Consider the following 16,348-nt stretch of genomic DNA (forward strand, 5'->3'; position numbering starts at 1 on the left):
GGCATTTTCTTAGCACAGGCATAAGCATTCTATGCTGCTTTTGCTGATTACCCAGTGTGCAGACAGATAATAACATATGCAAATCTATGTAAAGCTGCACATTGCCTTTACTATCATGATAAATTGTTAATATGAAATCTAAAATGGCCCAGAAAATATGCTATGGCTGTTCTGAAGACTGCTAGGCATTCCCTAGAGGGAGAATTTCATCCTCATTCATCAAAAGTAAAATCCAGAAATTGTGGTAACTGATAAATAATATCTTTTTGTCCTGCCCCCTGTCCTCCATTGCCCTCCTGCTACACAGCACAAAGTACTTTCCGTCACCCTGCGGATGTGAAGCCCACAAAATATCGTTAGTTCTGACAGCCAGTGCTTTAAATAAATAAGGGAGAGTGTGAGAGATTCTGTTGAAGTGATGATAACTCTGCAAGAAGCAATTTTTGGGTTACAGAGCTGAAACATTTTTCAAGTGTGCTTTTCTTAGATGAACGCTTCTTCCATATGTTCAGCTATATCACTGGCACTATAAATACTGAAGCTAATGTTTTAGAAGCATACTGTCCTGTTCCTGTGTCCATCTTGTTATCTATTACATACATTGCTTCTCTTTAAAAGGTGGATGCCCAAATTCTTGTGTCTTCATGTCCTTCCCAAGAAAGTTGGCCCTCTCCCTTTGTCTTAATTGTCCCTGGCACCATAGGCAAAACTGGCATAGCTCAACACAATTCAGTATTTGGCTATCTCTCTAGCAGGGTTGGGTTTGGGGGTGGGGTTGTTTTGTTTTTATAATATTTCTGAAGTTCTGTTTTTCTCTTTGCCATTTCCCAGGTTCTCCTGAACACACACATCCCAATGACTCCTAGCCATCTCTCTATCCACAGCTTCAACTACCTCCAGATTTTATCCACTTTATCTTCTTTTAATCTCTCCTTACAGTCTGATTTTGCTGGAATGGCACCCACTATATCTTCTCTGATTGATAATGGTAATATAAATTCTGTGTTATAATAACATGTTTTCCGTTGCTCCATCTTCTGCCTGATCTCGTTCCATCGGCTTCTGTTACCAGCAGAAAGACAATTAAGACAATATCTGTCTCTTCATCATTCATATGGATGGTTCTTGGCCATAACTGACTTTGGCTCTCTACACTTCACCATAAATAATTTAACACTTAAAGAACCTGAAACACCAGAAGACTGAGCCTATGGTTATTATCTTTCCAGTCCCTAAGAATATTAGATCTTATTATTAACTCATGCCTCTCTCAAAGCTTTCTGTAATCCCCCCCTTATGACTACATAACTTTGATATGACTAGGGGCACTGCTGCCCTTGATTTGAAGGGGCCTCTTAGAGTTAGTAAGCTTTAACAAACCCCAAAGTCTTGCGATTTCTATCCAGAATGTTATTTTATTGGGGATTTTCAATTAGAGTCTATTAATGATAGACACAAAGGAACTAACAAAAGCAAACTGTGAACGTCTGCTCTCAACTGAGAATATCATTAAGGCCCCTTCCTTTCACTTCACACCATTAGTAACCAACTGTACTGCAGCAAGTACTGACATTCAAATTGCTGCTTCTTTTTGAGGAACACTGCTTCATATCCCATTGGTTTTGCAGTCACGGATGATGGAGAGCAGATTTTGTGATTCAGATAATTTCATTTGAATCAAGCCACCTGCCAGAGGTAATAATATGGTTGCTAGCCTCTTCATCAAAACCCTCTCTGCTGCCATGCTTACAGTCTTTGGTGCAGTGAGGTGGTGATGTGCTGTGACATCTACTTTTCACTTCAACTCTGTTCACTCTGCTCCTTTAGCTTCCCACTCATCCCCAGCCCAGTCTATTTGCTTTTTGCCCAAACTGTCATATGAGTGTCTGTTCCACTCGACTGGCACAAGGCAGCTGTACAACTGCACTTCCCTGCCCAACAGACAGGCTTTCCAACAAACCCCAAATTGACAACCACAGATCTTTCTCAATTATGGATTCTGAATTGTCTCCTTTGCACTTACAAAACAAATGCAATCAAGAAGACTAAGCAAATCCACTCCCCAAGACAAATGAAAATCAAAATCAAAATCCCCTGCTGAAACAAGGTATCACTATGCATGCTCAGCTGTTCAGGGAAGAAAACAGAAACAGATATTTGCTGCACACTACAGTGCACTATTTGTGTGTACTGAGATGATATCAAGATGAACTTGAGGAGAGTAGAGTGGAACAAAAAACACAAGGGTTCTACAAACAGCCAAGAGCAAGCAAGCACAGAAAAGCTACCCATGTTAAAAACTAGCTTTCAGAAGTCATGAGCAGAAACCTGAAGAGGAAGCCAAACACAATAGTCAGGGCAGAAAACAATGACAAAAGTGCTTACAGTATCTAAAAAAAAATAATTAGATAAATCTTTAAAATAGCCAAACTAATGAAAAGAATGAATCTGCTGTTTCACAAATAATCCCTACAAAATGTACAATAAAATCACGAAGTAAAAGGAAAGAGTGGACCTGTTAACACTACATCATCTTGTTCACTGCTGCTTTGCAGGTTACATGCTCCTGTTGAAGAAGCCCCAGTGTACTGCACAGACATTTGTCTCCCCTACTCCATAAATTAATATGCACATCAAGTCTTCTTAGGTTTTGCTTTATTCAAAGGATATCTAAACATAGCCAAGTATTACTAGGAGGCATTACTAAGTGATGTGTGAATTATGTGACTTTGTATAAAGTTTCACAGACCTTACTGGTGTAAAAGGAAACTTGAGGTCATGTAAGTATCATAAAAAGTTTCTTAAAGAAGGTATTAGATGGCAGAGGCATTTTATAGTGTGACCTGTTGTACTCACACTGATCTGAATCCTCCTGTAACTTGCTTTTCTTAACACACTTTTCTAACCTCTCATCGTGGAGCTTACATCAGTGCAGGCTATCTTCAGCTGGGTGATCCAAATTCAGAAATGATGCATAGTGGGAAGCAGGGAAATTTTATACTTCAAAGTGGGTGTAAGATGAAGCAACAGCTCTTTAAATTTCTTGTAAGGTTAGGCTCACTCCTGAATTTGGGTCACTCTTTTGTAGCAAGGCTTGGGTACTAGGACAATGTACAGCTACAGAGAACAGCCGGGATCAGGGTGTCTGGGCCAGCATACCTACAACAATCTCCCAAAAAACATTTTCAGTCTTTCAGGCAAGATGTAGGCTATAGTCCTTCAGTGCTGCAGACTACAGAGATATGCCAATGTTCATTTCATGAAGACTGTTCAAGTGGAGCCAAAACACATAACATTAATGCAGGACAACTGAGATTTTAAAGGGTACGAGCTGACAGAAACAGGAAAGGGATGAACAAACTTCTCACATCTCAACCCTGACCTATTTAGTTATCCCAGTGAAATAATGTTGTGAGACCATCAGAGTTTGGTAAGATTGAAAACCACATCTGTTTACTCAACTGACTATTCAAATTAATTAATTGCATCATTTCTTAATTCTATAAAATTAAACAGTATCTTCCATTTCAGAGTACACTGCAGAGGCAGGCAAGTGTCCATTTAATTTCCTTTTTAGAACAAACTTTACAAGCCTAAATAAAGATTAACAAGGTTTCAGGTCTCTCTTTCCCCTCTCATTGCTAGCTGTTTAAGTTATCACTTGAGTGATGGTCATGGGAAAATTGAACATTTTTTTCATCAACCATACATGACAGATCTATGGATTAGGCTAGGCACCACACACTTCACTGTCATCTTACGTTTTATCTCCAGAGTCCAACTTCAGTAAATAATACAAATTACAATGAGAATAAGCATGCATTCAAGTGAGTGGAGGCACACCAAGTGTAGAAATGGAAAGATACTCTCATGGAAGCCATTCAAATCAATTAAATGGTATAGAAAATATCAAAGTATTAACTGTTTTTCCATTTCTTTGCACATAAGGAATAAAAGTAATGGTTTTAAGTGAGTGCTCTCTCACATATTGAAAATATAATTGTCCTAACAGCAAAATAAAGCCAAGAGGAAGTATACAGGTACTCTGCATGCTAAGACTAACATAGACACATAAAAGGCAAAAGACTTAAGAGCTACAAGACATGGCAGGAATACAGGAGACTGCTCACATCCTAATTCTCTCATATTCATTTTCAAATCTCTTTAAATGACAGGCTGAACTTGAAACGTCCAGTTGCATTTTCTTACCCTCCTTCAAAGATTTTAATTCGTATCGGCTCAGTTTGTTTGGATGTAATGTCTTTATCTCCATGCATGTCTCCTTTTACTCTTTCTTTTATAATATTGCCCACTACTTTCTTTTCAAGCTTGCTGCCAAACAAGAAGAATGGCTCGTGTTTCATCTGCAGAACAAAGTCAAGGAAGGGTGTTACTGCTGGAGCACACAATAAACGCACACTTCATTTCAAGTACTTTTAACATTGCAAATCAAAGCCAAACTCTCATTTTGGTGCAACTCTGTAAGATGAATTAACTTGTCCCGCTTAATCGACAGGCATCATGGACAAATTTTTATGAGAGTCTTGACAGAGAAGACAGCACCATATCCTTCCTCTGGAAAATTGAGATGGAAAAGCCTTAGAAAGTAATTTATTGCCATTATGGAATTTTCCCTGGCACCATTATCTACTGCTTAATCTCTGAGGAAGAGTCAGTAAGTAAAAGATACTAAATGGCTCTGAAGATCCTCACCCAATTTTAACTCTAATCCTTATTTACAAACGCACATGGGATATTTGTGTCTGATAGTGTTTGAATCAGAGCATGATAAAAACAAAGGGCAAAATAAAAGGAGATAATGTATCACCTTCTGGCACACACGAAGGGAGGGCTTTAAAGGCCTCACCTTTCACAGCTGATTTTGAAAACAGAGACAGAAACAGCGGAAGCAGCAGAGCTTGTAGAAGGGTAAACTGAGACTCAAAAGTTGTCATAGGAGGATGGCAATGGTTGATTTCCCAATAGGGAATATTTTTTAATTAAAAAACCCCAAAACATTAAAGTACATCTCATAGTTTACTAATATTTTCTCAAATAAAGCTATATTTAATAGCATTAAAATATCTTATTTACCTGAGCAAACTGCTTCCATGCACTTGATGATGTCAGTTTACCATCTCCAGGTCTATGCATAGCAGCCAGAGTGTAGATTTCCATGGTGTTTTTTTGCTTGGACCTCAGAAGTGCTAGAGTGGTCTTTGTATTTAGCCCAGATGGGTTGGGGTTACATGAACTTATACACCATGAAGCATAAACAGAAGACTTGAGGGTTGGCTGCTGAATGTAATTGGGTTTTGTATAGTTTAAGAAACACCAGCTCACAGTAGTCGTAGTGCGCAGACTTGGGAATTGAAGGATCTGCTGAAAATCTGCTACGTCTGTCAGAAGAATGGTTGAGCCTGTGACCTTCCCACCGGTACTGGATGACATCTGGACTAACATCCCAAGAGGCAATTTTTGATGTTTCAGTTGGTCTTCAGGCTGAATGTCTGCTGGTGGCAATGAAGACCTCTGTGGACTCATGCTCATATCTGAGGCTGTTTCATCCACATCCAGCTCCTCTGGTGATTCTCTTCCTTCAGAAGGGCCACTGGACTTCTGCCCAGGTGACGTGGAATCAAAACTGGAAAGTTTCTCCCTGCTCAGTGGGGAAGCATCAGCTGTTGGCGTGCTGACAGGTGGGAAATCCTGAGATGATGAGGATGACAGGGGTGAAGAGGATGACACAGATGGCAGATTTTCTTTTGGCTCAGTAGCACAGCTCTGCCTTACTAGTTGAGGCTTCTGCATTCTTGGAAAATCTTTCTTTATATCTGAATTCGTTAACTCAACTGCACTTAGCTCCTCAACTATCTGCCCATACATTTTTTCTTCTTTGACTCGTTTCTGCTGCTTGGTCTCCATGAAGAGGTCTAAGCTGCTGGCAGGTGAAAGCATTCTTTTGCCTCCACCCAAGGTAGAAGCCATGTCAGAACTGGAAGGCAAACAGAGGGGAATTGGTGGCTCCAGTCCAAGTGGTAGTGTCTGTGGCACTTTCCACAAAGGATACTTTTCTAGCCCTCCATGCTGACCCAGCATCTGAGCTATGTTAAATCCAATTCCTTGCATGGTTGCATTAGTTGCCAATGTTCTTTGAGAAACAGTCTCATCAACTTTACAAATTACAATTGCAGGACTATTGCTCTGTCCAAGGATCTGGGAAATGCTTGTGTACATGACACTACCATAAGATGGCACATGGGTTTGAATCCTGACAGGAACAACTGTTCCTGGCAAAGACTGTACAGATCCATCAGCTGGGGAGTCAAAATCTGTCTGAAGATGCTGCTCAGAGGAGGTATCTGTTGGTTTAATGCTATGGTCTGACTGGTACTTAGCAAGAGTATTTTTTGAATACTGCTCAGATGTTCCTGAGTAATGCTGGTATGTTTGCTCTTTAGCATGCACATAATCTTCTGGTTTCTTTCCAATAAGCTCTGGCACATGTTCCAGATGATAACTTGAAGGAACATCTGTTTGGAAAGGCTGCTTGACGTAAGATTTCTGTAGCTGTTGAACAAAATGATGTTGGAAGTGTAGAGGTTCTGTGCATGACTGCCACAAGACAGGCTGCTGAGAAGGTGGTAAGTGAACCATGCAGACAGCTGGATAGGGGAACTGAAACAAGGTGCTATGAAGAGAAGGAAATGGGACTTTTTCCTGATGTGCAAATAGCTGCTGCTGCTCTGACGGATGTTTGTTAGAAATATAAGGTGCTTGTTGGATCAAGGGAGTCCTTAACATTTCCGGGCTACCTGCAAGAAGAGCCTGTTGCTGGGCAAGTTGGGATGAGCTATTACTAAGCTGAGCACAAGAGACAACAGCCTGTTTTCCAGAGTCCTCTACCTGAATGGGCTGAAGTACAGAGGAGGGTGAGTGATGCCAGGCAAGCTGGGAGGAGCGAAGACCAGCCTGTGCATGCTCCATCTGCTCCTGCTTTATACTTTGTTCTGTGCTCTGATCAGTCTGGGAAATCTCTGGAAAACCACTGAAGGAAGCCTGACGAACCAAGAAACACTTCTTCCTTTCTCGGGATGGAGACAGTGCTGTAGTTGGTGTCCCAGCTGAAGAGGCATGAGACAGGTTCCCATAATCAAAAGATTTACTTCGGATCTCTGGGATTTCAGCAGCATGGGGACAGGGCATCTGTTCAGATGAGCAGCGTCTCATTTCCCTCTGATGGTGATGCCCAGGGACGGAAAGTGAGTAAGCACCAGCTGGAACTGTTAAAAACTCAGACTGTTTTCCAAACTCATCTTGCCTGGGAGGTGTGATGAACTTCATACTCTCTTCTCTCTCAAAGGACATTGAAAAACTTGAACTGTGGGACAAATTACTTTCTTGGCTAGGGCTGCGAGAGAGGCTTGTACCTGTGGATTCAAAACTGGATTCTCCAGAGGAGTGCTCCATGTCAGCCAGTCGTAAACGCTTCTTTTTGGGTGGTAGCTTTTCAGCTGGAAGTTGAGAAAGGGTTTCACTTCTCTGGGGCCACTGGAATTCTTCAGTGGGTCTCTCTGGTTCTTTACTCTGCACTTCTTTATCCTTCTCAGGCTTATCTGGCTCCTCCGTGACACGAATTTCGGGTACCTGTATGTTGTGCTGGCGAACCAACCTGGGCTGCATATGATACTGTTGAGGCTGCTGCGATGGAGATGGCTTACTGGTGTCAGCACTTTCTGTTTGTGGAGCTCGGTCTGGGCTCATTGGAGACTCACAAATCTCACTCTCACATGCTTCAGATGGTGAATAGATCTTTTCCTGCTGGCATGCAATATGTTCTGTAGATTCAGACCGTTCAAATGAGTTTGGCCTGCTCAATGAATTTGTGTGCTGAATGACAGAGATGACATTTCCAGGGGGCTTTCTGGACAGTGATTCTGCAGCCTTTTCTTGCTCTGCAGTGAAGGATGAGTCTTCCAGAGAAGCTGCTGGGCTTCCAGAATGCAAGTAAGGCCTGCAGATGTCAAAACGCTCCGTGTGGCAATGGGCAGCACTGTCCAGACCTTGAAGGGCAAATCCACTCCTTGGCACTTCCTGAATTTGGGATTTGGGGTCAAAGTCCAAAGGCTGAATTCCCCCAGTGGTGCCAGTTGTACTGCTGCAAAGCATGGGGCTATCTTCCTCATCACCAACACTTTCTTCTTTCCTGCGCTTTCTGTTCTCAAAAGTTGTTCCAAGCATAGATGGCACCGCCTGCGATTGTCCCAGTGGATCAACAAAGTACTCTCCTGCCTTGTTCATTCCAGCTAAGGATGGCGAGTCCCTGTAGTTGTGCTTCTGAGCTTCAAATTCTTCCCACGTTCTGTAGTGCTTTCCACTGGCATCATAGTCATAAAAGGTCTTGTCTCCTTTCTTCTCTTTTAAGGATGATCCTTTGTCACCTGCTGTCGGTCTGCTGGAAGCGATAATGATATTTTTCCCTGGTCTTCCATGATAGTCAGAATCTGAGTGCCCCTCCTGCACAGAGGGCAGTTCAAAGGCAGCCTGTCTTCTCAACATCCTTTGGTGTGATATTCCCACTGTTCCAGGGTAAAATACATCATCTGAGCCAGTCATCTTCTCATCAAATGAATGGCTTCCTCTCAGAGATGGGGGAACACTTAGGCTGTTTGCAGAAGAGGTTGGCATGGAGTTACTTCTAATAAGAGGAGAGGAATCTACTGGGGGCTCTAGAAGGATGGGCATGTCACTCTGCTGACTGACTTGGTAGAGGTTGGATTCATTTTTGATGGATGATGTGGTCGTCTGGGATTGTCTGGAGTCTGTATTGCTGCCTGGATAAACATGTGTAGATTTAATAGTGCTCAAATTACTGGAGTCAGTGCGTTCCTCTTTATTTGGAGTCATCTGAGAAATGTGTTCCTCAAGCATCTTGATATCTAATCTGTTATTTAAAAGAGGTAATGGTTCTGCTTTGCCCTTTCTACCCATTAAACTGTGTTCCTGATTTGTTGTGGCTACTGTTACTGCTGTCCTTTGATTAATCCTATAGAACTTCCCAAAGATGATCTCTTCATAAGACTTTGCATTAGTATTTGGTGGGCTGATTTGCTGCTCAGCACTTTCTGAACGGGAAAAATAACCAGAGTCAGTGCTTCCTTTACTGTGTGGGCTCAGGAGGTTTAATGACTGCTCAGAATCTTGCCCTTTTTTCTCTGACAGTCTTAGTGCAAGTCGCTGTTTAACTGTATGAGAGTCATCAGACTTGGTACTTAAGGATGGGGTTTGCAACATATCAGAGCAAATATATGGTGAGCTCTCACTGGGTAACTGAATTCCACTTTTTGGGATAATCAAAATGGGCACTTTCAGTGGCCCCATCAAGGACTCTTCCATGGAGGAGTGAAAACTGCTTCTGCTAGCAATGTCCAGGGGGAGCTGCGGGACAGGGCTCAGTTTGTCAGGCCCTTCCATTAGCAGTGGGGTCTCCTCATCAGTGTCTGTGCTCTGCTCACCATCTGAATGTATTTCAGCTTCCACATCAATGTAGCTGGCATCTAGGTCCAACTTAGAGACTGCTGATTCTGTGAAAGGTACCAATCCTGCTTTAATTGCATGGGCATGTGACTTCCTGTGCTTGTAAAGGTTGCTCTTCGTCTTGAAGGAGAAACCACAAGGAACACAAGGGTACGGTCGCTCCCCAGTATGAGACCTAATATGCTTTTTAAGTACACTAGGTTTGGCACAAGCCCGATTACAGTAAGGACAAATGTACTTGCCAGGCTTTTTGGGTTTGTGCTCCTTTTTGTGAGCATCTTCTGATTGTTCTAAAGATTTTTGTGAATATTGGCTGTATGCAGGGTTCAAACTTGAAATCTTCTTTCTGGAGAAACCTCCGCTATGGCTATGCGTATGGAAAGGAAACAAGTCCTCTGAGGCAACTGACTGCAAGTGGCTAGGAAACTGCCATGGAGGGCCTTCCAAGCTCTGATGTGGCTTTATGTTGTGCAAGAAGCCTTGTGGCAATGAATGCTGTGGGAAAGAAAGTGAATGTTGACATGAGTAAGGGCTTGGACGATGCTGTGGATATTGCTTCTCCGTGACTTGCTGTGCAGCTTCACTTGATGATACCAGTTTCCCAGAACTAAAAAGTTGTGCTGATGCTGTGTTTCCTATTTGCTCGTGATCTATTTGTGGTTGCCTCTGTACTTCTTGATTGCCAAAAGTGCTCATCTTAATAACAGCTGAATGTTCTTGCCTCCATCTACTTGGTACTTTAGCAGTTTCTCCAGACCTTGAGGTAGCTTTTTGCCCTATAGCTGTGTCCCCAGAGTCCATTTTGTTACACAAGGTCTTAAGTGCTAGTTCACTTGAAAGCTGTGCAGACACATGGAGTGTGTCCAAACCTGTGCTTCTCAAAGTTTTGTTGCTCCCATTTTTCCAGGGCTGTTGCAAGCTGACAGACTTTTCTTTCTCTTTGGAAAGGTCCACGCAGTAGTCTATAGGCATTAGATTTGTGTCTGTACACTAATGTGAGTATTCTACACCTCTGTTCATGGCAGGAACTTTCCTAAACAGTTTGTTATACATTTGCAAAGACTTGTTATAGCATTTGGACATTTCTCATTCCTATTAAATACTGAGATGCAGAATGACCCAGAGATATTTGTGATCTACTAGAGCAAAGTTCTCTTCATCTCTTCCATGGTGACACAGATATCTGTATGGAAAAATTAGAAACAAAGAAGTCCCATATATCAATTAATACAGCCATGCTAAAAACCACTGATGCAATCAATTGCACTTTCACTGAGCCTTACATGAAAAGTATTGAGGGAGTAAAGCAAAAGTAACTACATTTCACAAAATTCCCTTTTGTGATCAGACACAGTAAAGACTGGCTCTGGAGATTGCATACAAGTATAATCACTATTCAGGAAAAGCCCTAGGAACAGAAAACAGAGTACTACACTTTCCAAATTAAACAGTAGCTTTGAAAGGCTTTCTGGGGGCAGTTTTAAGGCTTGATTCTCAGAAAGTCCATCACCTACTTACAAAGCCCTTTCAGCAAATCACAGTTGAAAATAAGAGTCCTAACACTGTGTATGGGAATCACCTTATCCAGTATTACTCAGCTATAGTTCAGACATGTACTTTAATCACCTGGTCTTCCTCTAAAGTCAGAGGATGGTGATTAGTGCTTGCAGAGAAGAAATTGCTCCATGTTGTGATAGGTGCTTCAGACATAGAGGATGTCTATGCACTATGGAGATGCTTGTTTCTCAGCATTGGCTAGGCAGAAAGCAGTAGATGACTACCTTAGAGTATATAACACATTTTAAGATGGCTAAAGATGGCTAAAGGGAGATGTTTCTTAACATGGATCATCTAACTGATTTTGCAACAATGTGTTATTCACCCTTTAACAGTACTTTTAAACAGTCAAAAAAGAGACATCAAATAAGCATTCCAAGCATGGCACTATTGTACCTTTCCACATCTCCATCTCCCAATCACTTTATTGAATTTTAGTGAGAATGTCTTACTAGAGGTAAAAAGTATTAGAGATGAGCTATCACTGTGACTTTAGCAGTTTAGATTTCAATGTTGAAACATTTCTATCCAGCTATACATGCACTTTTCATGCTTAAATTAAATTGGTTCCCATGGTTCCATTATAAAGGAGAAAAGCTCAGAGGTATGATTTTCATAGACAAGAGAGCATCTGAATCTGAAAAACAATCACAGAATCACAGAATTGTCAGGGTTGGAAGGGACCTTGAAGATCACCCAATTCCAACCCCCCTGTCATGTGCAGGGACACCTCACACTAGATCAGGCTGCTCAGAGCCCCATCCAGCCTAGTCTTAAAAACTTCCATGCAGGCTTCCTGCTTCCATATTATCCAAACACAGGATATTTTCTGAATGAAACAGTGAGAATTATAGAGACAATCATGATTTTACAATAGCAAGGTAAAGGGTAAAAAAAAAAAAGTATTAGATATTGGAACATTTTCCATTCCTACAGTGGAACAAATTAATTTGGCTTGAAGAAACATTAGCAAAGTGCAGGGGAAAAAGCCACCAGCAGGTAATGGGAATATATGATATAGTTTTTTTTAATATGAAACAATTACCTGCAGCTTCCAGGCATCTAACAGGCATGACTATCTTCAATTTTCCTGTAGAAAGAAAAAGAAAAAGTCATCAGAAATTATTGGTATGAAGTATACATGCTGAAGAAATTGCTCTATTCTTTACAGGAGGCATCCATAAATTTCTTTTATCCATCCAATGAAAAAAGTTCATGTTTTGTCTTAAAGGGCTAAGCAACCACATATTGAAGAATATGATCATGAGTCTTTTTAAAGCATTTAGGTTTCTAGTGTGTAAATGAGTAACTGCAAGTCTAAACCAATGCAGTCTCACTCTTCCTGAATCGGTAAAAAAGAGAGAGCTGCCAATGTCCGTCTTCATTCCTACACCTTTGTTAAGCACGGATTATCCCTGAATCCTATTCGCAAATCCTCTTTCAGTGTTCTCTCCAGCTAATACTTTTAGACTCCAGGCCTCTGATCATACATTTCAGGGACCAGAACAAAATCCTAGTCAGGCTGTCACAACTCAGGTGCAAGAAAACGTAGTGAAATTCAAGTAGTTTTCCAAATCAGTTAATACCAATGGGATACTGCTCAAGGATATATGTCTGCCTTCTCAAAGAAGAAACCTACAGACCAAAGACATAGATAAAAGACTTCTGTGACTGCCACGATTTGCCACCTATCTGATTGTCACCAGACTACAGGCTACTACTGTCTATATTGCCAAAGAGACTAGCACAGAAAACAGGGACCCGGAACACCCTATCACTGCTGTAGAGTATTTCTCCCATCCAAGCAGGACTCTCCCAGTTTTCAACACTTTTATCCTGAAAACAGATTTTGTCTTTTGTTTCATTAAAAAAGGATGCTTGTTCAATTGTGACAACAGAAGCAACAATTATAGCTTTTCTTTATGGTTTTTATTTGGGACAAAATTCAGAGCATCTCTAAAGAATGGATCTTTAGAAACAGCTGGAGCATTACCTTCAGATATGACATAAAGGCTACTACAGTGATCCTCAATTAGACACTGCCAGAAAACCAGCTAGAGCACTTGTGCTTCTTCCATTGTATAAAACCAACAGATAACTTTAAATTCCTTGTCATTTCAAAGAACAAATAGACATCAGTAAAGCCCCAAGACTTAAGCAGAATTGTTACTGTGCTACCTGTTACCATTTACTTATTTGATATTACAAACAATATATTGGTAGTGTGACAGCAAGATTTAAGGGACTTGGTTTGTCAAATGTGGATAACATTTTGAAGTCGTAACTATGGAGAAATCTCCTGTAGTACAAAATAATAGCAAGCTGTCAAATAAAAACCAGAGTACTTTAGGTCACGATGTCATTCAGCTTTGATGCACTAATGGCTATTTAAATAACCCACTTGCCAAACTATCTAAAAATGTAATCCTAGTAATATTTTTTGTCAATTTTTATTTTCTTAGTTTGCTTCCTCAAATAAAAAGGAAAAAAAAATCCTCATCCATGATTTACAGTGTATCAGATGTTGTTACTACAGAGCAACTCCATAGCACTTGAGCACAAGCCCTCCGAGGAGAGGCTAAGGGAGCTGGGGTTGTTTAGCCTGGAGAAGAGGAGGCTCAGGGGAGACCTCATTGCTCTCTACAACTACCTGAAGGGTGTTTGTAGCCAGGAGGGTGTTGGTCTCTTCTCCCAGGCAACCAGCACCAGAACAAGAGGACACAGTCTCAAGCTGCACCAGGGGAAGTTTAGGCTGGAGGTGAGGAGAAAGTTCTTCACTGAGAGAGTCATTCATCATTGGAATGTGCTGCCCAGGGAGGTGGTGGAGTCACCATCCCTGGATATGTTCAAGAGGGAATTGGACATGGCACTCGGTGCCATGGTCTAGTCATGAGGTCTTGGGTGATAGGTTGGACTTGATGATCTTTGAGGTCTCTTCCAACCTTGGTGATACTGTGATACTTCACAAGGAAATGCCATGTAAGTGGCAAAATAATTTTTGGCAGCTGAGCTAAACTGAAATTCAGATCAGTAATGATTCCAATATAGAAGCATGGATGTATAGGAAGATATCTGGCTTGAGAAGTAGAAACATGGATGAGAGCAAACGTTCCTCATTGAAAGATCATAAAGTTATTAGCCATCTTCAAAGAAAAATACTTTACTCCTTATTAGGCAGTTTTGCAAATGGTGAAGAAAACATTTCTAGAAGATGGGAGAATCCTTTCTCTTCCATACTCCCTCTACCAACAGCATCTTTAGAGAAAAATCTTCCAGTCACAGAAATGTGACAGCAATGGTTTTATCTGAGCAAAAGATGACGCTGATATACTTTCTCTGTTCTGGACTGAGACCTCTGTTACAGAGTTCAAGCCATTCTGTGGTCCTGCTATTTTCAGAAGGGTTCATATAATTTTTTAACCTAGACTATGTAACAGGTATAGACTAATTACAGGGATTATTGATGGCTTAAATTTGGTCAGAGTCACTCTCCTGGGGAAAATAAATCCCTTTCCAGAACAAACATCATAATTTCTGGTTTGGTTTGAGCCGCCATCCATCCTGTGTCAAAGGTCACTTTTACAGTATTTCTTCCAGTTTCTTTGGGGTTTTTTGTCATTGTTGTTGTTAGTTTGCTTTGGGGTTCTTTAGGGGTGTTTTTTATTCTTTATTTTTACCTCCTTAATGGGAGAATGGCCTAACTGCAGAAATCTGAGACCCTGGAAGCTAGTGCACATTCTGGGTTTTTTTCCAGTCCAGCCTCTATCTCATTTGTCTGCATCCACAGCCTAGCTTAAACCAACAACAGACTTCCATTTTTCAACTGATTACTGTTTCTCTGTGAGAAAACACCCTAAATATACTTTTCAATATTACCCTTCATCAAACATACACAATCCAATAGACAGAAACTCCCTATATTCCAACTACTACTTATTTCAAATTAAGGACCTAAGGATGATAAAAATGCATGCTTTCTTTAATACCTTTGGTCCAGTTCAGCTCTACTGGAGTGACTAAGAGAAGCCCACCTACACAGATCAGAAGCCATATGGGAGCTGCACTGAGCACATCGTCTGACACGAGCTGCAAAGTCCTGCCTGGCCAGGAGTCAAACCAGGTTTCCCTTGTAGGAATGTGTCCCAGGAGCCAGCTCCTCCAGCCACACTAACTGTGCTATCTGCCTGCTTCAAACTGGGACATTTTACTTCTGTGAAAACTTTGAACATGAGAAGATTACTGGGAAACCAGAAGCTGTATTTCTGTCAGATACACCTACTAAATCAAGACTAGAAAGGAGCATTACCCTGTCACTCCTTTTCCTAAGGCACCTATGTGAGCTGCATGTAGGGGACGTATATCTGGTTGATTGCAGAGCCCTAAGATTATTTCTTCCTTTCTTTTTTTTCCCCCTCCTTTCATTTAATTTTTTTTCCAGACCATTAAAATGGTTACACTCAACAACTTTAAAATAAAATTTGGCAAAATACAACTTTTACTACTTCTCAATTTGTAGCTCATGTTACAGCTCTTGCAAGTGAACAAATTGGAAACTTATGTCTTCCAGGCTAAATCCTGAGTGCAGCATATAGAATAAATATTGACTCTAGCGTAAGGACTAAGGGTCAGAACCAGCCCTGCTTTAAATCTTTTCTGTCCAGCTCTGCCAGCACGAAGCCAGTCTAAAACCACAGCAACTGGCTCCTGAAGAATTCATATTCTATAGGGCAAACATAGCGTAGCATAGCATAGACAAGCTGCAGTGGCTCCTATGAAATCCTTACAATCATGCGCAGACCTCTGCCAAAACCCTTATTAGACAAGTCTAGTTTATGTCTGGGATAAGCCCAGCAGCCAAGCAGCCTTACAAGAAAGAGAGGCCACCTCTGAGCGCTTCCCCACCTGCAACTGAGAAGAAAATTGCCTTGGCCTTTTGGGAAGAAAGGCAGCAGATCTTGGCTTACTGTCCTACCCCACATCTGCATCACTAATCATATTCTGCAAAAAGCTGTTTGGTGTTGACATCCCATTGGGGGGGGGGGGGGGGGGGAATCATTAAAAAAACCCTGCTGGGTATCCTAATAAAACATTTAATAGCTTCAAACAGCCTCTTCTACATAGACACAGTCATAGGTGGGCTAAGCCTGAAGTAGGGCTCTTGACCAGCATTCAGTGCACAACTCTGAACTGAAGCATTTGACTGGCATGAAGATAGATAAGCATTCATTCATCCTTCTTTGCAAAGTTATGGATT

General features: G+C 41.3%; 1 protein-coding gene across 3 annotated transcripts in view; it reads right to left on the reverse strand.

Annotated features, from left to right (window-relative positions):
• The window catches only part of HIVEP2 (HIVEP zinc finger 2), a 152,700-nt gene that overhangs the window by 19,168 nt on the left and 117,184 nt on the right, over positions 1–16,348 (reverse strand). For all 3 annotated transcript variants that reach the window (XM_068150833.1, XM_068150816.1, XM_068150826.1), the window contains 3 exons: positions 12,140–12,184; positions 5,095–10,720; positions 4,210–4,364 (listed from right to left, as the gene is read on the reverse strand). In XM_068150833.1, the coding sequence (XP_068006934.1) occupies positions 4,210–4,364; positions 5,095–10,509 (5,570 nt within the window). In that variant the 5' untranslated portion in view covers positions 10,510–10,720; positions 12,140–12,184. The remainder of the gene's footprint in view (positions 1–4,209; positions 4,365–5,094; positions 10,721–12,139; positions 12,185–16,348) is intronic.

This window comes from Melanerpes formicivorus, unplaced genomic scaffold (genome assembly GCF_026170545.1).
Source record: "Melanerpes formicivorus ecotype bairdi unplaced genomic scaffold, bMelFor1.0.p_v2 SCAF_2, whole genome shotgun sequence".
Classification (NCBI taxonomy): Eukaryota; Metazoa; Chordata; class Aves; order Piciformes; family Picidae; genus Melanerpes; species Melanerpes formicivorus.